The sequence below is a fragment of the Gymnodraco acuticeps genome, unplaced genomic scaffold (assembly GCF_902827175.1).
Source record: "Gymnodraco acuticeps unplaced genomic scaffold, fGymAcu1.1, whole genome shotgun sequence".
NCBI lineage: Eukaryota > Metazoa > Chordata > Actinopteri > Perciformes > Bathydraconidae > Gymnodraco > Gymnodraco acuticeps.
The window spans coordinates 3,294,007-3,318,460 of NW_022990501.1; the positions used below are offsets into that span (position 1 = coordinate 3,294,007).

General features: G+C 41.8%; 1 protein-coding gene across 3 annotated transcripts in view; it reads left to right on the forward strand.

The window, feature by feature from the left end:
* The first annotated feature begins 327 nt into the window (after positions 1-327).
* Positions 328-24,454, forward strand: part of LOC117552967 (kinase suppressor of Ras 1-like) — a 45,434-nt gene continuing 21,307 nt past the window's right edge. For all 3 annotated transcript variants that reach the window (XM_034226697.1, XM_034226696.1, XM_034226698.1), the window contains exons 1-4: positions 328-873; positions 13,027-13,167; positions 20,253-20,400; positions 20,489-20,978. In XM_034226697.1, the coding sequence (XP_034082588.1) occupies positions 649-873; positions 13,027-13,167; positions 20,253-20,400; positions 20,489-20,978 (1,004 nt within the window). In that variant the 5' untranslated portion in view covers positions 328-648. The remainder of the gene's footprint in view (positions 874-13,026; positions 13,168-20,252; positions 20,401-20,488; positions 20,979-24,454) is intronic.

Genomic DNA, 24,454 nt, shown 5'->3' on the forward strand with positions numbered 1-24,454 from the left:
TAATTAAAAGTAAGCCTCTTTCTTCTTGATCTTTTGGTGTTTTTCCAAGTAGTAGGATAAGTGGGTCAAAATGGGCCCTGAACTCATCACCTTAATGCAATGCAGACATATTTAAACCTATTAATTGTACCTGTGCTTTTCTGTTATGGAGTCTTATATTTTCCAGTACAAATGTTAGTAAAATATCCTTTAAAAAAGCTATTTACTGTCTCTAATTCGCGTGTTTGTGTGAGAGGGTGGGGGAGGTTGTTGTAGCGTGGAGTATAGCCCACTTGACTCCATTTCCCAAAGTGCACCGCGCCACATGATGTTCCCAACAGCTGACAGACGGTGAAAGCCTCTGCCAGAGAGCTGTCGGTGGAAGAGAGTAGCCTGTCGTCGGTAGCCTGTACGGACCGAGAACACAAGCCGAGCTCTGCTGCTCTTCGGCCCGCTTCACCACCAGTCACCGTCGAGCACCGCGTTTTCATAAATTAAAAAAACATTAGCATCCTGACTTTCTGTCCTGAATTGGAGTTTAGGGGACATTCGCTGTCAGCTAACTTCCACAATAGGTCGCTGCGTCGCTGGCTGGACTGCTGCATGTGTTTTTATTGTCGCCTAACAGTTTGACTCCAGCCCCCTTCCACCCGTGCCCAATGCTGAGGAATGGATAGTGTGTCTGCTACCGGGGGGAAGATGGTGGAGAGTGATGAGCAGCCGGAGAGGGGAAGCGGCGGCGGCGGCGGTGTTGGTGGCGCAGCGATGGCCGCACTACATCAATGCGAACTCATCCAGAACATGATTGAAATCTCCATCTCCAGTTTACAGGGGCTCCGGACCAAATGCGCCGCGTCCAACGACCTCACACAACAAGAAATACGCACTTTGGAGGTAATGCGCTTATTTTTTAAATAATAAATATGTCCTGCAATAGAGAGCACTGTAGTCAAATTGCGGAGTCATGAAGCCCTAACACCATGTCCGCCTCGTATAGGCTGAATATCGGCTGCAAGCGAGGCGCCCTATCACTGAGTGTCACTGAGCTGAGCACATTCTGTCGCTTACAATAAACCACTGATCCGATGCATTGAGGTGCATATATCAAAAATGATATTGAAATGTCTGCATGTGTTATTCCTGTAGAAGATTCGTTGTGTGACCTCTTTTTCGAGGTGGAAATATGCTGGGATACTTCGCTGGCCTAATGGCACACATTCAATAATCTGATGCTGCTATAATTTACGCTACTGTGTGCTGTTCCCTGCACAGGATTTGGAGTCTGCGGATTATCATATGGCACGCTACACAAACAAAATACAAATGTATGATGTGTAGATCTGTTTGCCAGACCGGATTTTCCTGCATCTGGATGCATATTGTGCTCATTGGTTTTGGGATGACTTGACATTGCTTTGCGCAAGAGCCATGGCTTCAAAGGGCCTCAGCATATAGGCAGTGAGTGAGGTATCAGCAAGAATGCACTATTCTAGCCTTTCAACCATTACCATGTATATTATAAAAGAATAGCTGCAAAATAAGATGCTTCTATCACCATAATCAGGAGTGCTTTTTATATAAAGGGACTTATAATTTATTTTGTAATTGTACAATGCTATGATGATGTTATTGTCCTTTTTTATACATAGGCTATAGTTTTTTCTATCTCAGGCCTTCAGCTTTCCATCCTTGGGATATTTACAGTCACATATTGTTTTTGCAATATCCTCAGCTGCGAGATGACTGGAGGAATCATGTCATGGAAAGTCCAGCTTCATGTTGTTAGTAACAATGCCATGAGGGGACATAAGGCCCGGCTTCTGCAGAGGAGGGTGATGGGGAAATGGGGGTTGGTGTGTTGGGGTGCAAAAGGCTGATACAGTGGATTTTAATGAGTCTTGAAAAACTGTTTCGTAGCACAAAGTTGAAAGGCTTACAAATGTGAATGTATCTTTAGTATTGGCTCCAGACACATGCAGACATTCTCGAGACATGATAGATGGTAAATGGCTTTTCTGCCTCATGGTTTATTTAGGCGTTATACCTTGGATAAAAGGAATATTCACTCCTGATTGGCTGGAGGCTATCAATTATCCATGTCTGTTTTATTTCTGTATAACTGACACCCAATGAACAATTGTGAACGAATGTTCCAGAAAGCTCCGAGAATGTAGTTTCAGTCACACATGAGATGCAATATGACCTTCAGAATGGTCAAGAAGCAACATTGGTAATTTGCAGATTTACTGTGTTTCTGCTACTTTTGCATGTTTTCCTGAGCAGGCCAGCTAGCCACAAAAAAATCAACAACAAATATCAGTTTGTATTTGTGATACACAAATAAATGAACAACCTAAAAGAAGTTGATGACAGAGCCATGATATAAGTGCAGCTTTTTTCCATTTTCATAATGCCAACAAAATATTTTCATAGTTCTTTAGCGAGCTGGCAGGTTTGATCTACAAGTTGGCCAGACACTGTGTGGGGACCCTTTTTCTCCCGCTCAAGTAAAGCAACCCAGGAAGTATTAACTGGCTAAAAACATGGTCTGGAAAAAGAGTGTACACAAATAAATGTTGAAGTCAAGTTCACGGCCTGTCCCGCCCTACATACTCCGATCTTCTTCTTCTGTGGTCATGCGTGCTGCGTCACTGCGTGCGAACGGGACGTGATCTGGCAGAGTACTTCCTGAGGTGCGCTGTCTTTCAGATGCTTTTTGCACTGGCATTGTTCTACATGACAATGTTCTTGTTCTTTCCTGTTTCTTGACACCTATTAAAGCTGCTCTGAGGGGTATTTCCTGTTGTAAGAGAGTTGTGAAGGGGGGATCCCTGAAAGTAAGAAGTGCAAAATGTGATACCTCAAGTTAGCTTAGCTTGTTTGTAGTTTAGCCAGGTTCATTGTTCTTCCATATTGCAATTTGAGGATGAGAACAACTAGGATTGATTGGAAATGTACCACTTGCCTCAGAATGATCACTGGCGTTTAGCTGCTGAACTGGAAACAGGTACAGTAGTTGTTTCTGATGTACAGTACAACGTGGATTTCCTTATATTATTTGGATTCAAGCCTTGTTTTCATTGGTTATACGTTTTGTCTCAATGGTCAAACTATTTGTACTCTTCAGCCCTACCCAGTCTATGGCCCTACCTCACATGCAACAGCATACGACTTCAAGTTGTTTAAACTGTTTCAAAATATGTATTTACTGAAGACAAATGTGACTAAAAATGGGATCACAGTTAGTGTTAAAAAACATTCAGAAAATTCTGTTGAACTGATCTTTTGCCGTCGGTCTCATAATGCATCAGCAGAATTGTTGATTCATTTGAAGTATGTAAGATATGTGGAGCTGACTTTGATCAGTTCCAGTTTGTAGCTGCAGGTGCTTTGAAAAACGATTTTTAATTTTAAGATGACTATTTTTCCTATTTTTATTTGTATTCATAAACAAAGGACGAGATAATTAAACAGTAGTTCTTCTTGCTTTGCATTGATTCTTTATTTCAGATTTTTGGAAGCATCATTCCTGTCAAGGGCAGAAGTCACAACTATTTAAAAAGAGAATGTGATAATATATAGAAGACAGTATTCAACTTCATAAGTCATAATACATATTCTCCCTTTTTCTTTTTAACCTGCTGAACATTAAACAGAAGTTTTAGATATGTGGTTAAGTCTGCCAGCTTCATTGTTGCTGCTCTTTGGCCTTTAAGAACCCTGTGAGGAAAACCGAGGTAAGAGAATGTCTCAGTACTGAACTCTTTAATTGCATTCAAAAGGCATCGTAAAGTTAATTGGTCAAGAATGTTATGTTTATTCAAACAATACATTAAAACTATTTTTTGATTTTCTTCTAGATGGGCATTTTATTTTTAAGCTAGTGATCGCTGATCCGGGTCAAATGTCAGAGTCGAATGTTGACCTCATTTCTAAGCAGCCTAGTATTTTAACGGGTTTTCTGGCCGGGCATGGGGCACTGTCATGATCAGCAGACTTACTTCCTTTATCTTTACTGGCACACCATTTTGAAACCACATCTTGCCATAAGTGTACACTTTCACTTCCTTCTCCAGCCCTCCTTCAGATGTTCATTTGGCACATGCGTAAGTCAGTCAGCAGACTCTGATCATAGATTTACGCTGACTCTAAAGACCCTGGTAGATTCAAAATGTTTGCCATATACTGTATGTCAGGTGCTGTCATGACCAAGATATACAGAAAACGCATCTCTGTTGTGTCTGTACCTTGACCCAATGTTGTGAGAGATTTACAATGGAGCTATACCCTCCAGGTCGAAACAGTGAAGCCAATGTGGAAGTGCCTTAAACCTGCATCATCTTTAATTTCCTGCAAATGGTTGCAAAAAGAATTATAATTGTGTAGAAGTCCATGAGAAAATGGCCATACTTCTAACTTGATGTATTACCTCAGTTTATATTTTACTGACAAGTTTATGGGCTCAAACGCTAGATTTAAGTCTTCTTCTTCGTTGTGCTTATTTTGCACATGATAGTTGCATTTAAAGTAAATAGACAACCAAGCAGGGTTTGCTTTAGGGCTTGGCTACCTTGTGATTGACGTTTGATGTTGTCTGTGTTTTTTTCAAAGGGTTTTACATTTTTTACGGTGTGTTTTCAGTTTAAAAGTTAATTGTAAAATCACCTACAAATGGCTTTTTCAGCATTCGTTTGTCACTTCTTCTTTTGTCACTTCTGGCTCCTAATAAATCAAGATGGCGGGGGCCAAATTGCCAAACTCAAGGCCTCAAAACCTTAGTCCAAAAACGATTGGGTGACATCTCAGTGACTAGGTCCTCTTCATATTTACAGTCTGCGTTTATAATATAGCCCCTGCCATTATCTTGAAATCAAAGCAAGCACCTGTAAACCATCCTGTAGCAGCTACACGTAATATATATGATTACTACAAACGCTTGGAGCGCCGTGAGGTCGGAGTAGTTGTCACATTCAAGGTGCAAAGGGGCATCGCTCCAATATTGCACTGGAGTGCCATCGAGAGAGACTTGATCTCACTTTATACTCTCATTGAAAGAGCTTTATTATTCCACTTGAACTGTGTGTGTGTGTGTTTTTCTGCCTTTTGCCAGTGAGAGGATAATGATACTGGCCTCTCAAATGGAGTGCTAACTGGTACTTCACTTTTCACATGTTAATCCCACTCAGCCTGGTCTCTGCCCCTTTGATACGTTTACTGTAACTCTTTATATGTTCCTGTCATTTTGACCAACCAAATTACTCGACATAATACACACATTTAGAAACAACAATTCAAACCATGCTGGAAACCCTTTGCTTATGATTTACATAACCTAAATAAAGTGTCCAAGATTTTTTTTTTTTACATAAAAGCAATTCTTATCTTGTTTAATCACAGCTGTCTGGGTAATGATCAGCAAACAGGAAAGCGTCACTCTGTCTTGTCTCCTCACGGTGTTGGAGAGAGTTTGCTGTGCGAGCTGTTGTGGCTGCATCTATATTTAGACATCTTTCTTCCTACGCATTTTCAGGGTTGGTTGTTAAATAAGAAAATCAAATGACGCGCAAAGAGCCTGTGCAAGAGGGGAGAGCAGGGAGGGGAGAATCAAAGCCAATCTGCTGGGCTACTTCTTAGTGGTGGTGTGTGTGTGTGTGTGTGTGTGTGTGTGGGTGTGTGTGTGTGGTTGGGTGTGTGGTGTGTGTGTGTGTGTTGTGTGTGTGTGTGTGTGTAGTGTGTGTGTGTGTGTGGTGTGTGTGTGTGTGTGTGTGTGTGTGGTGTGTGTGTGTGTGGGTGTGTTGTGTGTGTGTGTTGTGTGTGTGTGGTGTGTGTGTGTGTGTGTGTGTGTGTGTGTGTGTGTGGTGTGTGTGTTGTGTGTGTGTGTGTGTGTGTGTGTGTTGTGTGTGTGTGTGGTGGTGTGTGTGTGTTGTGTGTGTGTGTGTGTTGTGTGTGTGTGTGTGTGTGTGTGTGTGTGTGTGTGTGTGTGTGTGTGTGTGTGTGTGTGTGTGTGTGTCCTAGGAGAAGACAATGGAGGATGTTGCTCCGGGTAGAGAGGAAACACAACTGTAGCAACGCTGACCCTGTCTCTGTTTCCTTTTTTTGTGGTGGAGCCGATAAGAATGGGCTGCATGATGGGGAAATCAGGGAGGTTTAAAGTGTGTAGGCAGGCCTTAATCTATTCTTAAACTGACTCAGGATGAGTTGCATTACATCCTGTACTTTTTAGGTTTTGGTCTGCAGTACATCTCTAGTGGGAAAGGGCCAATTTGCTTGCCCAAATAATAACGTGGTGTCTGGTTGTGAATGTGCTATGTTTATAGGGCTGCAACTAATGCATTTGCAGATTTAGTGTGTGTGTCAACTTTATCACCTCCTCCCCCCTAGCCTTGTCCAGTAGGGGTCAACAAGCACTGGGGATAACAACAATGGGGGAGGGGCTACAGGGCATTGTCTGAGACTGTATCCCCCCTAAGTCCATGTGACCTGGCCTCTGCATTACTACGTCTGTCTGGCTCCATTGTGCGCTTGTCTTTTGACATTTTCATCTTTTTTTTTACAAGAGGATAAAAGTTTCAGCATCAAAAAGTAAATTTCACCCAGGCCTGCTCAGATAATATGTCGAGAAAATTATATAATTATAAATGATATATGTATTTTAGAACTATTCTTATTAATTGATTATTGAATTTTGGTGTGTTTTTTTTTAAACTATATATATTGTGAGCCTTAGCCTCTGAATTTACCCTAGGGATCAATAAAGAACATATAGAATAGAAGCGTTTAATGTCATTATACATGTACAATGAGATAATAAATGCTTCTCCCTTTCAAGGGTGCCATCAAAACAAAAAAACATCACAACATAAGACAACAAATACACGCAGCATACATACTTAGGAATAAGGAATAAAGTGCAGTGATTATTTCCAGGATTATAAAAATAAAATCTGTAAAGTAATAAATAATAATAGTAGGTATGTATTTATAATATAGTAATGATATATATGTATATATGTACAGAGTCACATTTATCGTACAGAGTCACATTTATGATTTAAGAGGTATGATTTCAGGTGTTAAGAGCAATGATGGCTCTTGGGAAAAAACTGTCTTTGAGTCTGTTTGTTTTGGATTGTATACACCTGTAGCGCCTGCCGGAGGGCAGCAGGTTGAACCGGTGAAAGCCGGGGTGTGAACTGTCTTAACAATGTTTTTGGCTCTACTGAGGCAGCGGGAGGTGTAATGTCCATCAGGGAGGGGAGAGGGCAGCCGATGATCCTCTGTGCTGCTTTTACGACTCTCTGGAGCCTCATATATAAATAAAGGTGTTTTTTTTTCAAATGTGTATTAATAATCTAAATCTTAAAAGCATCTACAGCTGTCACAAATGTAAAGGAGTTAAAAGTAGAACATTTGCCTCGAAGTAGAAATATAGAGTAGCAGGAAAATGAAATGATCTTATCTATTAAGAAGGCCCTATTATGTTTTTCCCTGGCATGTTATATACATTTTTGTGCATGTAAATGGTCTAAATGTCCAAGAGCCCTCCATAGTGACATCATTATGTTACACTTGTGCTTCTATTGGCTAGGGCTCCAACAAATTGTACGTGATTGGCTAAAGGGCCGGACATCTGTAAGCAGTTGACCAATAATAACAGAGCCGGCCAGCTAACCAATCACAATCGTAACACGTTTTGAACATTAAAGCATGTAAACACATCACAGTAGAGGCACAAAATACAAATATGAACCTGAAAATACAATAGGGCCCCTTTAAGTATATTTACTTTCCACCACTGGTCCCTTTGTTTGTTGCTAAAAGTGAACATGTTTTGCACAAATGTTGTTTTCTCAAACAGCATTTGTCTCTATATTTTTGGGATTTTTCTTGGCCTTTTAATGATCAATATGACCCGAGATGTAGAAGTGTTTCTGTCCTGACGTCAAGAAACATACGAATTTCCAGTCTTGAGATACCCGTGTAAATATAATTTTCTGGAATAAAGCATTATTGCTCAGATAGGACATATCCCTGGCAGGTGCACCAAAAGGGGCTGTGTCAGCAGGAGCATAACTGGAGCCATGGGATCTGCCTCGCTCCCCCTCCCCCTCCTGTCTCTCCCCTCTCTGGTGGCCTACTCTCTGGCTGTCACTCATGTCCTCGCAGCATTAGGCCGTTGCCATGGTGTTGTTTAGCTCTGCTGACAGGTAGGCTCTGACGCCATATCTCCTCCCCCTCCTCCCACCTCCAGGCCACACGTCAAACGCTGCTTTCTTCACTCTGCACCAAAAATAATAAGCACAGGAGGGGCCTGTCATTATCTCTCTGCTTGTTAAGATGCTCCCAACACAAACACACTGATATCAATGCTTATGTAACTATCCACCTTTTGATTTTGGGTCAATAATATTGGTCATGGTTTTTTTGCTAGTACAGTTATTACCCCGAGCAGACGCATGGTGATGTTTGCATGTTGAGATCATGTATTGTGTTTGAGCTCCGTGTGTCACATGTATGGGAAAATCCCACTGAAATGTTGCTGACGACTCAGAAGAGGTGTTGCTAGGTAACCTGACGTCACAGGTCTAAACTGGTGTGTATGGGGGAAGTGGGGGGCACTGGAGGCTAGCTCATTAGCAACATCGAGTATAAGGCCTTTCACTGCCAGTTCACATCTTCACAAACACTTAATTCAGATACTTAAAGAGAGCTATGAATAATCTGTGAGGCTCTGTAATGCAGAATGTTGGATTTATGCAACGTCTGGATATAAAAATATCCCGGTTTCACATTGTGCATGCACATGGATACACATTACTATTTCCATTCACATGTGTAAAATAAGAAGGAAAACATTGTTTATCCTGAGGGAAATTTCTGTGCAGCAGTTGCAATACAAAGGGAGAAGAGTGCAAATGTATAAATTATAGCAAAATGGGGATAATAATAATAATAATAATAATAATGTGCAAATCCTATCCTCCTGAGACCCACCCATTCATTTGTGTCCTCTGTGGTGCACATTGGTTTTTGGTCCATTACTTTGAGGTTATACATGCCACAGCATTAAATCCAATTTTACTCCACAGAGGACATCCTGGGCTTTTCAAACATATGACATATGTGGGGGTGTGGCTTTGAAAAAGATAATTTCATTGTATTTCAAAATGGCGTCCAACAACACAAGCACTGTTTATAGAAAGATAAATGGTAAGTTTGTAATTTTGTAAGTACCAGTGTTGTGAGTTCAATATTTTTAATTAATTATAGTAAGGGGACATCTTAGGAGTTAGTGTAGTGAGTTTTCAGAGCAGTGTAATAATGATTTGATCTAAAACTAAATGTTTTTATGAATGTCCTCTGAGGAGGGCATGGGGGTTTGCTTACTTTTTATTTCCCCCATTTTACACAACACAAATGGAGTCCACTATGGGCCACAACTAACACGTAGGTTTCTGTAGGGTTCATGGCAGACGGATGCAGTGGGAAAACATACATCAAGTGCCTCATGTATCTCTGCATTTCAGAAAAGGATGGAGTACTACAAATGAGGGCTCAATATTTGTTGCATTGAGTTGTTGTGCTCTAATGTTGTCTAAATGTACTTGTATGTTAATGTTGTTTGTATACTATGCTTCGCATAACTAACACCCGATGTCCTCTACGAAGGACACACAATAAAACAAAAAAATATATTTTTAGTTAGTGTCAGTCATTATGTTAATACCACCCTAAAAACTTGTGTGATAAAAAAAAAAGGACATTTTAAACCTTTTTCTTTCTGGATCTCAGGAGGACATATTTATTCTGAAGAATGCCAAAATCAGGTTAGGATATGTAACATTTCCACATTAAATGTATTATACTAATAGATTCATGCAATACATTTTGTTGAGTTGAGTAACTAGCTTTAAGCAGTAATTGATTGAAGTTTTTATCCACATTTTTACGATTTTGAAGGTGAAACTGCTATAAACCGCCTCCATTGGACTCCTTTGTGTACTTCCGCGACATGTTGACATCACTATGTTACACTTGCGCTAGTAGCGCTCCAACCCATTGGACGCGACAGGCTAAGGGGTGGGATATCTCCCCTTAGCCTGTCACATACGAGCAGACTGGGCTCTGGTTTCAGACAGAGGGTGAAAAGAGGTGCTGCAGCAAAAAATCAAGAGCTTTTTGAACATTAAAGCATAAAACCATGTCAGAGTAGAGGCACAAAATACAAATATGAACCTGAACATGAGCAGAATAGGCCTTTTTAATAAAAAAACAAGCCGAGTTACCATTAGCTGTGAGCTTAAAACCCCTCCATCCTATAAACACAGACCTTAAAGAGTGAAAGAGCTTACTAGACTTTTGAATGAGCAGGTGTTTATGCTTTTTGGTGGATGAAGATAGGCACAGTTATTTTGCATTTGTTTTCTTCAGTATCAATCAGCTTTCATGACACGGTCTATGCTTGTAATTTTTTTTCAAAACATCCATTTTTATTAGTTTACATTCAATAATGCATGCCATTTTATTATTTTATAATGCCCTTGAGTGCAACCTAATAAAAGCTGAGTAATTGCAGAGCTGAAAAGCTGCAGTCAGCGTCAATACGGAGGGCATTTACTTCCTCTCCATCCTCTTTCATCTCAGTGGAGATGCTTTTGTTAGCTGCCACCAAGCAGCCTTTTCACATCCCAAGGCCGCACTTTTGAGAGTATCAGGGCTGCATGAGCTCCTGTGTGCTTCTGGAATGGAAGTTAAATGAGCAGAGAAAGCCGCACGCTCCTCATTGTAGCTCGGCACTCGAGAGCTAGCTGGTGTCGCACACAGCTCTTCTGAAGGTGCTGCCTGCTGTAATAGACTCTCATAGATAGACTGCGAGATAAGGAGACACACTATACGGCACAACGCGGCCGATGCAAGCCAATACCACGGTGTACATTGTGATACTTACTCACAGGACCACTGCACTTGACATTGGCTTTCAAAGCACGGTGGGTAAAGTCTCACAGCTTTTATATGCGGGTGAATATGAGATGCGCTGCGACGACGGTCTTCACCTGGGCTGATTAGCAGATGTAAGGGGAAGATTGTAAGGGGAGGTTACTGTGTGCATAGGCTACTACCTTGAGCAACAGGCAAGCCTTTGTTCTTCTTCTTCTCATCTTCATCAGTAGCGCCACCTGAATGTGTAGACATTGGGAAGCTGTTTGGAGAGGATAAGGAGGTATAAGTCGAAAAAAGCCAATGTTTTATTTTCACAAAGGAATATATTTATTATGCTTTGTAGCTTTTATACCACACACTTTTTATGGCTAATTGGGAAAAGCTTGTGAGGATAATTCTTAATATACAATATATGACCAATATATTGTATATGTTTTTCTTATCGACTTATCGTCCTTTTCTTTGGTTTGGGAACATTTTGGGTTTAAGCCGAGTAAGAGACAAGAATTGTTTTTGCTACATATATTTTATTTTAGCTGTGCAATATATATATATATATATATATATATATATACTTCCAGTATTTAATACTTTCACCTGGCAGCTATGTCGCTAAACTGTTACTGTTTTTGGATGTATATTTTGTAAATACTGTAATTTCTAGTGTTATTTTTAATATTTGTATGCATGCTCATGATTGATATTAAGCTATCTTTGGCTCTTTATTTGCTGTAACAAATGTACATTTCCACTCTGGGATGAATAAAGGTATTCTGATTCTGATTTAGAGCTAATATTTGTGTTTTTTTAACATTTAAGAAATTAATGTTCCAAATCTTAGGAGTATAAAGAATTTGTCAGGTTTTTTTTGGGCATCAGAGATAAAGATTATTTTTTAGTTATTGTTATGGTTTTATTTTATTTATGTTTTTTTATATCAGATATTTTTGATTTAATGCCAATGTCTTAAACTTCTTGAGAATGTAAATGGATAAATAAGCACTGTTATCAATAGTAACACTGTATGATTGACTGTGTACTTAAAACTAAATAACATTATTACAAATAATAGAAGACAGATTGTATAGAAATCCATGAGAAAAATGACTTTGCACTTAATTTAAAACTTCAGTAAACATTTTCCCAGCAGTACCAGACAAAAGGTGCAATTCCACACAATGTTTTCTAGGAGTTTGTGGTGAAAAGGAGAGTACAGTGCCTCTGAAACGAACTGGAAAAGTGTCTGGTCATATGGCACTTTCTTCATTATGTCACCGAGCTGCTTCGTGTTCCAAACACTCTTTGTTTGCTGTGCCAGCACCGCAGATGCTCTCATTAGATGACCAGCTCATTGTTCCTCTCTGTGATAATAGTCTTTATATCTAATTAACTGTCTTCTGCACTGGGGGAACTGGGAAATTGGGTTAAACAAACATGGGATCATTACCGCAGGTACATTGAGTTCAAAACGGAAGTATGGAGTAATTCATGTGACCTTTTATTCTATTGAACGTCGATGGTACATAAATACTGTTAGCCTGTATAAGCTTCGGTGAACTGTAAAATAGTTGACTAATTGATTAGAAGGTCTGCAGAAAAACAAGGGACAACTATTTTGATAATCCATTCATTGTTAATATAATCCTTAATGCAAAAATGCAGTTTTTAAATGTGGAGATTTCCTCTTTTTTTCTTGTTTGTATCTTATTAAAAATAATACGTTTTGGTTTGGAATTTGAAAAACTGGACATCTTTCACTATTTCTGACATTTTATATACTTAGATTAACAGGTAATAAAAATCCTTGTTGCACCTATATTGATAAATGTAAATTAGATTTTGCCCTTTTTTGATGTTATGTCACTTTTATAAAATCCACAATAGCCAGTAGTTACTTTGTCATTGCTCCAAAGAGTTATGTTTGGTATTTCAGTAAAATAACTACACACATACTGCTTATTTCTTTGTAATCTCACTAAAAGAGTCCACTTCCTACATCACGGTGGGACATTGGAGGCCTGCTCCTTAGCTGGAGCTCATAGCACACTGTGAGTCTCCCCTTCTAACCTGCCCCCCCCTCATCTGTTCTCTATTGCTCCCCTGCAGGTGAAGCTGATGAAATACATCTGTAAACAGCTGCAGTGCAAGCAAAAAGTGCCGGAGACGGAGAGGCCCGAGGCTCTGGAACGCTACCCGCACTTAAGAGACTGGCTTCGCACCATCAACCTGCGGCCAGAGCTCAGCCAGGTGGGTCATGCCGTTTTCTGTTAATATCAGTCTCCCCTCACCCTCTCTGTCTGAGGGACTGTGCTCCTGTCACATTAATGTGGATTCTGTTTGTGTACTCAGTCCCTCGCTCACATGTACATGAGGAATACTTGACCCATGACCATCAGAATCTCTTTCTAAAAGAGGAGCACTGCCATTTTATTTATGCTCATCATATTCAAGGAATTGATCATTTAAAGGTCACATGTCATGGCCATTTCCACTGATCATAATTCCATTGTTGAGGTCTACTAGAATAGATTTATACTGTGCAATTTTCCAAACTCACATTGTTTCGCATACAGCATTTCTGTAAACTACGTGTATTCACTCTCTCCACTAAACGGTTCGTTGCAGCTCGTTGCAGCTCTTGCCCCCCCCCCTCCCTGTGAGCCCAGTGTGCTCCGATTGGTCGGGACCAGTCGGGACGTTGTGAATCGCGCTAAGCTCCGTGGAGGTGTGATTTCCTTGTTTAGCGATACACAGCGAAACACAGCCAAACTCATCCTGAGCCCACACAAAGTCACAGCCGAAGTAAAAACAATAAGTGTGGCTTGATATTGAGTAAGAAAAAGGTTGATAAACGCTGTGAGAATGGGTCTGCAGAGAGAATTGCGCCGCGATCCCAACTGTCTGTTATCAGCCTGAAGCCAGGGAGAAGAGATCAGCAGAGCTGCCTGCACTGAGTGTGTGAGGAAGTCCGTGGATTGGTCAATTTGGACCAATCAGCGGGGGCTTAACGTAACGGCTCCGCGGACGTAACGTAACGGCTCCACGGATTGGTCCATTTCGTTCCGGGTACGACATGACATCAGATGTCCCCGGAAGAATCAAATGGTTGATGACGTTTCACCAACGACGCGTTTTGGGGAGGTATTTTCTGTATTAGAGTTTTACTCGCTACAGGGTGTACTTTGAGGGTTTTGACTCTGCACAACGTTTACATGCATAAAAACCTTCATAACACACAAGGGGACGGGTAATAACCGGAAAAGCATGACATGTGACCTTTAAAAAGAAAATCCTTATTTCACATTTCTTTCATGCAATTTATTAACTACTGCCCTTTATGTTTTGGGGATCTGTTGGGGGAATGGACAGCTCCTTTTTTTATGGGTCAGGAATTTCAACTTAATTCTGTTTGTTAAAGTCTGACATATCTTTAGGAACGGGCTTTAATAGACAAGTAACACCTTCATGATATCATGCCGATCTAGATCCCTCCGCTTCGCGTCGGGCTCCTGATCAGCCTGTCGGTGTTCTTTTCCCCATAATGACCAAGTCGCTGCACATTATCCCGCTTATTACATGGCCACATTCTCAACAAAGTAACGATATGACTCCCAATATTAATTGAAATGCTTTTATGGATTTAGAAAATGATTTTATTGATTTAAAAAATAGTTGTATGTATTTATTTAAATTGACATGCATCCGCTAAGAAAAATAGTCCGTTGTTACTGTTTGAACTAACGTAGCAATGGCAGGAACTGCTTCGATAGTGTTTTTGAGGAGCTTTTTGATTACAGAGTTGAAAACATCGTTGCTTGCTTTAAAAGTAGCACAATTCATTATGTCAAACTTGGAAAGTATCTAGATATCCCTGCCCTAATGCCAAAGGAACTGGCAACTGAATATGTGTCGCCGTTTGATGTCTATGTCTGGACCGCTGCGTAAAAAGGAGGGTTTCTGCCCGTTACTTCTCTGCTGTTTTCTTGTCGCTCTTGTCTTGTCGCTCTTGTCTTGTCGCTCTTGTCTTGTCGCTCTTGTCTTGTCAGTTAGAAAAGCAAACTGCATGCAGTTTGCTTTTCAGCCAAACGCTATATTCCATGGTGGCTTGATTGTATAAGTCAGCTTGTGAATAAATCACTATTCTTGCACCTTCCTTGCACCGCCTCTGACTCCATATCTCTCGGCACTACACTGGTGACCCTGATACGTCTTGAGAAGTTCCGGGACGGAGCCGAACACGGCAAAAGGAACTCGAGTTCCTTTCTCGAAATGCCGGGGTTTGATTGGAGACGTCCGTGGCTGCCACCGGCACGCGGACTGAGGCTCGGTGCGCGCTCCGAAGAAGGCTGGAGACGTTGCTCGCCGTTCCCGCATCGGCTTTCTATCCAACGGGGGGACGATGCACGACCTGCTGGGTCGACCAGCAACCCCATTGCTACTCGTTGGGTTTGTTCTTCGGGCGTGCGGCTGCTTCTGGTGCCGAAGAGGAGGTTCGACCAGCCAGGTTGACCTCATGTGGACACTCACATTTTTCACCACCTCCCCGGCGGTTCCAGACGCCACTCACGTTTTAATATCGACGCCTGGGTGGGCACTCCTGGACCCCGTCTCGCCCTCGACGGTTTTGGACGTCGCCCATGCTGCCATCGGCCCGTGGGTGGCGCGCTCCGGAGCCCTGTCTGCCTGCTCCTGCCTCCGGGGATATCCAGACGCCACTCACGTTCATCTGCGCCTGGGTGGTGCACTCCTGGAACCCCCCTCTCGCCTCGACAGTTCCGGACGTCGCCCATGCTCCATCGGCCCGTGGGTGGCGCGCTCCGGGACCCTGTCTGGCCTCTCCTGCTTCACGGGGATGCCTCAGCGCCTGCTTGAGGACTTCATGCCCCGCCGCCGCGGCACGCTGCCTGCGCCGGGTTGCTCTCCTGCTTCCCGGGGATACCTCGATACCTGCCGAGGACTCGTGCCCGCCGCCGTTGCACGTCTGCCTGCGGCCGGGTTGCGCTCCTTCCTCCCGGGGGGAACTGCTCCTCTCTTCCGGGGATACCTAGACGCCTGCCGAGGACTTCTTGCCACCGCCGTTGTGCGTCTGGCCTGCGGCCGGGTTGCGCTCTTTCCTGGGGCTGATGTTGAAGTTTAAATTGATGGTATAAACCAGGATTAGAGTAAAATAGACGATAAAGCAGGTCATGCAAAAATCAAGATGGCGACCCCCGCAATGATGTCATGTGTAGATGGCAGTGGCGAACCGTGTCTATCACAACTGGACCTTCCCCCCCCGGCGTTATAATGTCCGTCTTTTCACTGAATTGTCGTCTTGAAAAGGGTACTCGCAACAATTCCGCAACAACTTCATCTTCACCTGTTGCACTTGTCATTTCAATGTTATAAACAATAAAACGGCATGAATTGCTTCGTCGCATTCATCTAGATCAGGGGTGCCCAACCAGTCGATCGCGGGGAGATTCCCAGTCGATCGCGAGATGTGTCTAAAAATAGAACAACAATATTCAGTTTTATCGTTAATGTCCTATAACATAATCTTCCTGTGCCAGAATAATGCACTTGAACGCATCAAAGCTTTGTGATTGGCCGGCGTGACCCCATGTGTCGGGGCGTGGCTGGTCGGCAGTGGGCACTATTTCGCTGAGGTTGTCCGTGTCAACAACAGGAGTGACAGTCCGCACACACACAAGACCGCAATTATGGCAGAAGCAAAAAAGCCTCAAATATATCATTTTCACTCCGAGTGGGAGGATGATTATTTTTGTATCTATTCCAATTCAAAGTCCATCTGTCTCATCTGCAATGCGAGCGTGGCTTTATCGAAGAAGGGTAATTTAGGAGCGGCATTTCAAAACAGTGCACAAACGAGACGGAATTCCCTCGTGATTCTGCCCTACGCTCCCAAAAGGGGAGGGGCCTGAAAGGACAGCTAAATGCACAGCAGTCCATTTCCACCAGGCCCAACAACAAGAGCAAGGCTGCTACCATAGCATCTTATCGTGTCAGTCACGTTCTTGCGAAACACATGAAGTCTTTCAAAGACGGCGAAGTTGTGAAAGAAGCATTCCTGGAGGCTGCCGACGCGCTTTTGGGGGACAGTAAAAATAACAGTAGAATTTCAACAGGTTTTTGATATAAATATAATACAAACTCAAGTTAGATACCGTTATTAATCAGCTGTAAGTTTTAGTTTGTTTGAACTTATTCATTATAATTATTGTACAAAATGGTATAAGAATGCAAACATTAAGATCTGTTCTGTTTAAATTGATTATAGTCTATTATCAATTCAGGTTAAGAAACTAGTGTTGCTTGCATCCTATTTTAAAGGCATTTCTTTTGATACTCTACTAAAACGCAACAAAAAAAAAGGGTTTGATTCTATTAATTTTGTCTTTTACATATAATTGTAACGCAATACATGATTGTCACTAAAAGTCTTGTCTCTACATTACAATCAAATATAAAAAATAATTGATTAATTAATTTGAATACAAATTCAAGTTAGTAGCTATTATAGGCATAAAAAGACAGAAATGTATAATTCTTTCTTTAATATAAATGTTTCTTCCGCGCGTTAAGTGTCCAAACCGGGTTTGTCTGGATAAGCGCATTTTTAAAACATAGTCATTGTCCATGCCGGTTTCAGTTGGATTATTTGTCACAGTTGCTCCGATCAGATCGGTCTCCTCCATTTTGTAAATTATTTACGACTTTTGAATCCACATAAACACATCGGCAAAATCCAGTTTACTTTGACCATGTGTTTTAAACAGTTTAATCCCTTTTTGAATTGTTTCCACTTGCGCCGTCCTTTCATTTCTTTATACAGCGGGAATCCAAATGAATTAATCCTGAGTCCAATAACCATCAAAGTCACTCCAATAGTGCTCCTTGATTACGCTTTCATCCTCCTTTAACACAATACTTCACATTCATCCAGTTTGTGACAGTAGTTGTAGCATTTTGAGACTTTGAAACTCTAATTACTGCTGTTGCGCCCCCCCCCCCCCCCCCCCCCCCCCCATTCGATCAAGGATGTAGAATACCTTAGTTTGAAGGATATTCTACCCAGAGACCCAGAAACAAGATCTGATTGGTTGCTTTCTTTTCTAACACAAAACCACTGAAATGCGTAGTGCATGGTCCGAGAAGGACAAACAAATCAACGCAACACTGTAATATTACAGATCAACAACAGAGATACGATTCTCATTTATTCATTTTATATACATTTTATTACATTGTATTTATATAATTAAATCGATTTTTTGTTTGTTTTATCTGAGTGTTCCAGGGTATTCTCTGAATACCTTGAAGGCCCTGACGGTTTGCCACTGGTAGATGGTAACCCTCAGTTTGCAATACAAGAAAATACTCTCACAATAGTCTCCTCCAGACAAGTCATTGTTCACAAATCTATGGGTGTTGTTGAGATTCCACATCCACTACTTTTATTCTATCTATGGTACACATGCATAACAGTTCTGACCAATAATACTGTGTCATGACAGCGCAGCACAGCAATCATGTATGCTGGAAAAGCCATGCTGTTCGTGGTGCTATTATTGTAATGTTATTATGAGTGAGTAGGTGGGAGGGGAGGCAGGGCCCACAGCCTCTTTGGAATATCACATCACTCACCCTCGTGTGTTTGTGTGTCTATATGCGTGTGTGCTTTCTCTTGCTTACAGTGTACACATGAGTGTGGGAGGCTGCCCTAGTTTTGGGATCATTGGTTGCCCTCTCCGATCAAAGGGTTTAACCTGACTGATAAGCAATTGCGTACTTCCCATGTCAGAAAAACATCCTCAGCGCACTGGACTATCTCATATTTCCTTGTTTCATACACAAACAGTTTGTGGTGTTGCTAGCGGCCTTTGACCTACACTTCCTTAATTGACTTTTATCTGCTTTTTGCAATACACTTCTTTAGACTTTGTTTGTTTTTACCAAATACATTGTAACTTGATGAATTATTGTTGTCATTGCACATCTAACAGATACATCCAAATACATGACCACTGTGTTATTTGTGTTTGTAGCCAATAGTAGTAGTTAATGTTTGATTTTAAGGAGTGTTTTACCATCTCTTCATTTTTTGATAAAATAGCTGATTCACATTTAAACGTTGAGTATAAATTACGAGTGGTTGTTGGTGCTTAGTCTTCTAAGTTTATTCTAAGCAAACAAGTATTAGTGTCTTGCCTGAGTGTTATACTTTTAATTTGTAGCCTACCAGTGCTACTCCCACTTGATCTTGGCTTTCTAATGTTATCCTCTACTTTCAGAATGTTGTGATGTCTGTTGTCTTCCTGTTGGCTGCTGTCAAGCCTCCTTCTGTTCAGTGATCACTCATATCTTAGACAGCACCATTGTTTAGATGTGTACCAAATCATGAGTGATGTGAATAAAAAGGAAAGAATACAAAGTAATACATTGACACTCTAGCTGGGTATAATATAGATATTATATACTAGAAATCTGCTTAGATTTTTGATATTGTAACATGTCTTTTATGGTTTTGAAGGCAGCATTACAGAAAAGTGATCTGATTTAAGAACTTCTCCAAATGTTTATCCACAGTCATGATGACTATTTATAAAAATTCTCATTTTGTCAATATTTTGTGGAGGCACCAATGGTCAACCCTACAATATTATCCTAATATTGAAGTATTTGGATTACAAAAAAAACGATGAAATGTGATTTTCTTTATATTGCCCAGCCCATATAGACATTTAATTGAATCCTAGTTCAAGCTTGGTATTGTTTTCACTTGTATAACACAGGTTTAAAACCATACAAAAATGACATCAGTTTTATGGCCGATGGACAGAAACATAATGCCAACAATCTTGAGAATCAATTATTTGCAAAAAGTAATTTTCTATGAAAAAATGGCTGGAAATTATATTTCATAATTATGGAAACTTCCTGCTTTTATCTTTATCTTGGGTTTCTTTGGGTTTACAAAACAGTTATCATACAGACATCCCATTGGAGACTCTGAGGGGCATTTTAACTATTTTCTGACTTTTTTTATAGAACAAACAATTAATAGATTAAATATTCCATTAACCCAGTGTGTATGGTCATTAAAGAAAACCCTACAGGAGAAAGCTAAAATACACCTTGTCTATTAAGATTTAGCAAAGGACCACCATTAGCCTGATGATTATTTAAACCTTGTTTCTGATTACCCATTATTGTTGTTGTTGTTTTTTTTTTCCTATTTTGGAGCTATCCAATTATGAATTATATATATATTTTCTCTTTTTGCTTGTTCTTATACTGACCTCTCACCCCTTCTTTTTGATTGTCTGCAGGCAGTGGAAGCAAAGTCTTCCCTGGATACCTTGCTGCAGATGTCAGGTGCTCAGGTGAGGGAAACCATGCGAAGGCTGGGGTCCAGCTCAGAGGAATGTGCCCGGCTCAGTGCTGCCCTCTCCTGTCTGAAGAGTGCCTCGGAATCAGGTATGGGTATTCTCCACAGGAGCCTTTTATATTCAGCATGGATCACGTTGTTTTCTTGTTTTTCATACGGAATCTTCCTTCTGTGCAGGAGGTGAGCTGAGGGAAGATGACGTACCCTGGATGTCGGAGCCCTTCAGGAGGGACAGTGGCCCTCTCCTGACCGCGGAGCAGCTGACCGGGCTGGGGACCCCGCTCCGCCCTCACAGTCCTTCGCCTCTCGCCCGCCCATCAGCCGTCCACTCCACCCCATCCACCCCCTGCGCCGTGTTCCCTCACCACCGCTCGGGCTCTGTGTCGGCGGTGCCCACGCCTGATGGGCTGGCCTCCTACGGCCATACTGAGAGCCCTCTGACAGACCCGTTCCCCATGGCCTTATCCCACACCGCCCGTCTCCACGGGCGCACATCCACCCCGCCCATAACTCCGCCCTCCAAGAGGCGACACCGACTGAAGCCCCCCTGCACGCCTCCGCCTCCGTCCCGCAAAGTTCAGCACCTGCTCCCCAACATCACCCTGACGCGCAGCAAGAGCCACGAGTCCCAGCTGGGCAACCGCATCGAGGACCCCCCCACCAACAAGTAGGTGCTCATAAAGATGTTTGAACTAGACATTAAAGAGTTTTTTTAAACGTTATTTATTTTACAACAATATTGTTGCATTCTTAAAGGGGCCCTATAATGCTCATTTTCAGGTTGATATTAGTATTTTCTGCCTCCACTGTGACGCTTTATTCAAAAAGCTCTTTATTTTTCTCATACCGCACAGTCAGTATGAGAGAAATAAAGAGCTTTTTGAACCTCTTTTCACCCTCTGTCTGAAACCAGAGCCCAGTCTGCTCTGATTGGTAAGCTGGCCGGCCCCTTGTGATTGGTCAATCGCTCAGAGATGTCCTGCCCCTTAGCCTATCACGTACAATGTATTGGAGCACTAACCAATAGAAGCTTGAGTGATGTCACTATGTCGCGGAAGGAAACACAGGACTACAATAGAGGCGTTTGAGGCAGTGGGGGGTAGGGATGGGTACCGAGCCCCGGTATCAAACGGGCCCCGGGGCTGAATTATTAAAGACCGTGGTACCGTTAAGCTCCAACGTTATCAGTCTTTTTTATCGGTACGGGAGACATTTAAAAAATATGGCATATGTATTATGCTACACAAACATTATATTGCAGTTTTATTGTCGCCAACTCCGTTTCTAATATGCAAAAAGACTGCAAAATGTGTCTATGGTTATTTTTAGTATTTTCGATCTTTCCAATCCAGCCGAGAGATCTCTCTCCCCCGTCTGTGAGCGAGGGGGCGGGGCAGTTTACACACATGCAGCTGCTACATGCAGCGGAGCACACACACACGGCGGAGATGGCGGAGAGAACGCGCTCCGAGGTGAGGTTAAACTTTACCCGTCTCGATGTGGACAATGCTCGTTGCCAAAAGTGCAATAAGAGTTTAGCATGTCAGGGCGATAACACGAGCAATTTGTCTAAACATTTAGCAAAAGTGCTCCACATTCAGACGGAGGAATGCACCGGGTTCCACCGTCTTTCTAGCAGCTCTGTAGCCCCAACCACGAGTAACTTTTCCACGTCAGGTGTTATGTATGCTAGCAGCACCACACAGAGTTAACTCAATTATACAAACATGGGTTAATGCAGGGCTGCCAACAATCACGCGTTGAGCGTGAGAGTCACGCAATGAACCCATATCTCACGCACTCACGCCACACTTGCCTTTCCTCACGCTAAGTTTTCGTCCAAAATAAATGTATAAAAATAAAGTGAAGGAACAGCAAACCGAGCAGTCTACGAAATGAGACGGTCTTCTGGCTTAGTTCAGTAAAGTTGGAACGATATTGGGAGAATCTGATTTCACGGATCAATAACTCATGAACAAAACGTTGTTCAGACACAGATGACGTCTCCTAAGTACCGTGGTAAGGTTGACAACGAACTACAATTACATTTTGATCAAAAAAAGCCAATACGCGCCGTCCTTCGAGCTGGACACATTACACATTGGTTTCTATCTGCAGCCGGAGAAGAAACGAGTGCTCAGGGACCGTCTGCAAAGTGCAACTCCCAAAAAAGAGAATACAATCATATTCAATCACTATTATACAGCTTATTACTACCAAACTCACCACACACATCAATAGTCTCCTGTGTGTCATACTACAGCAAGGAGTTTGGAAGAATATGCTTTTGAATAATTTTGGGGAATATTTATAATGTAAATAAGGCATCATCTTAAATAACTTTACTATTATACAGTATATTTCTACCAAACTCACTATTTGCATTGTTGTTGTTAGCATCTGGTTAGCTAGCTGCGCTAACGGATATTAGAAGCTGTTTCTCAAACAAGGAGAGGGAGAGCCCTCTCCTGTCAGACTGAGAGAGAGAACTACAGCTCAGTGAGGTAAGGGACTCTCTGTTTAGATAGTTTAGTCTAGTTATCTCAGTGGGTCTCAAACGTTTTGGTCACCATTTATGAGAATAAATGAAAAACAGTTATGAAATACTATATGACAGTAAAACAAGAATAGAGTTTAAAAGGGGAGTGATTTGTAAAATATCCAAAAAGAAAATCTGTTTACAGTTCTGTGTCATATGGGTGTTGAGAGAGGTATCCTTAAATTCATGTTGCTCTCAAAGTGCACCAGGTTGATGCATTTAATCCGGACCCCCCTAGAGGAGGTGAGGACCCCCCCCACACACTTATAAAATAGCACTTTACCTCTGCTTACAGCTATATGCCATTTTATATGCTGTGAGCTGATTATCGAGCCTTCATTGTAAGAGTCGCGGGTACACTGTGTATGTAAGTATTCCACTGTAGCGCCCGGTACATTAATGGGAAACCCTAGTTTGTACATGTTCAATACATTTGTAACACTGTACACATGAACGTTTCTTTTTTCGGTTCACCAAAAACAAAATCTCACTCCAAGCTGAACTCAAATGTTGGCAGCCCTGGTTAATGATTAGAGGTAACTGCAGTGTTTCCCACAGATCTGAAATATACTTGGGGGGGGGGGTGGTTGAGGTGACGTGCAACGACATTAACATTAACCTTTCTGTTGGTCGCTTGTTAGCAGACCCTTCACGCGATGGCAGAGCGAACAGGTACAGGCAGGGCCCATAGTGATAGCCCTATAGTTTAAATCTACTACCCACAAATAAACATATGGACATGGGTTACCATTTAAAAAAAATGGTAAATGTATTTAGGAACCTATCAATGTGATTTTAAGTGGGAGTGGACCTCAAATCCTCTAGGGGGGTCTGGGGGCATGCTCCCCCAGTAAGATTTGTTTTTTAATTTTGGAGTTAAATGCATCAATCTGGTGCACTTTGAGGGGAAAATAAAGAGACTAGATCTATGGAAACACCTATATTAAACAGCACTGTATACATTTCAATAATCATAAAATCATGGCCATAACCAATAACATCCCATTTCCAATATGAAAAAACACTGAAACTTGTTTATTTATTTATTTTTGGTTCATTTATAGTTGTGAGTGTGTCTGGGCTCCTGAATCAGCCTCTCCTGTCTCCCCCCCTCTCCCCCCTGCTCCTCTTTGAGGCAGCAGCAAAGACTAGTTTTAGCTCTCAACAAGTTTAAAAGTGTATCTTACCTTTTTTCACCTACTTAACTTTTTTATTTTGTATTCATGTATATTTTACTAATCACTACCCCCTCAAATGGAAATATGTGTTTACATAAATGGTGACCACACCGTTTGAGACCCACTGAGAACTTAGACTAAGTTAACTATCTAAACACTCAGGGTGTCCTTTACCTCACCTGAGCTGAGGTTATCCCGAGCTTGAATGACACACAGAGACCAATCAAGGGCTTTGATTTATGATCTGTATGACAGTGGCCATGTCGGCAGGCCACATCATGTAGACATCCAGTCACCCTGTGTGAGGCAGGCCACTTAACAGGCCAGGCCATCGGGAAACCCCCCAGTCCGGGACTGGGTACAGGAGGCGTAGAGCGAGGGATTATTGTCCACAAGTAAATCGATCGCAGATGGTGTCGTGATCGC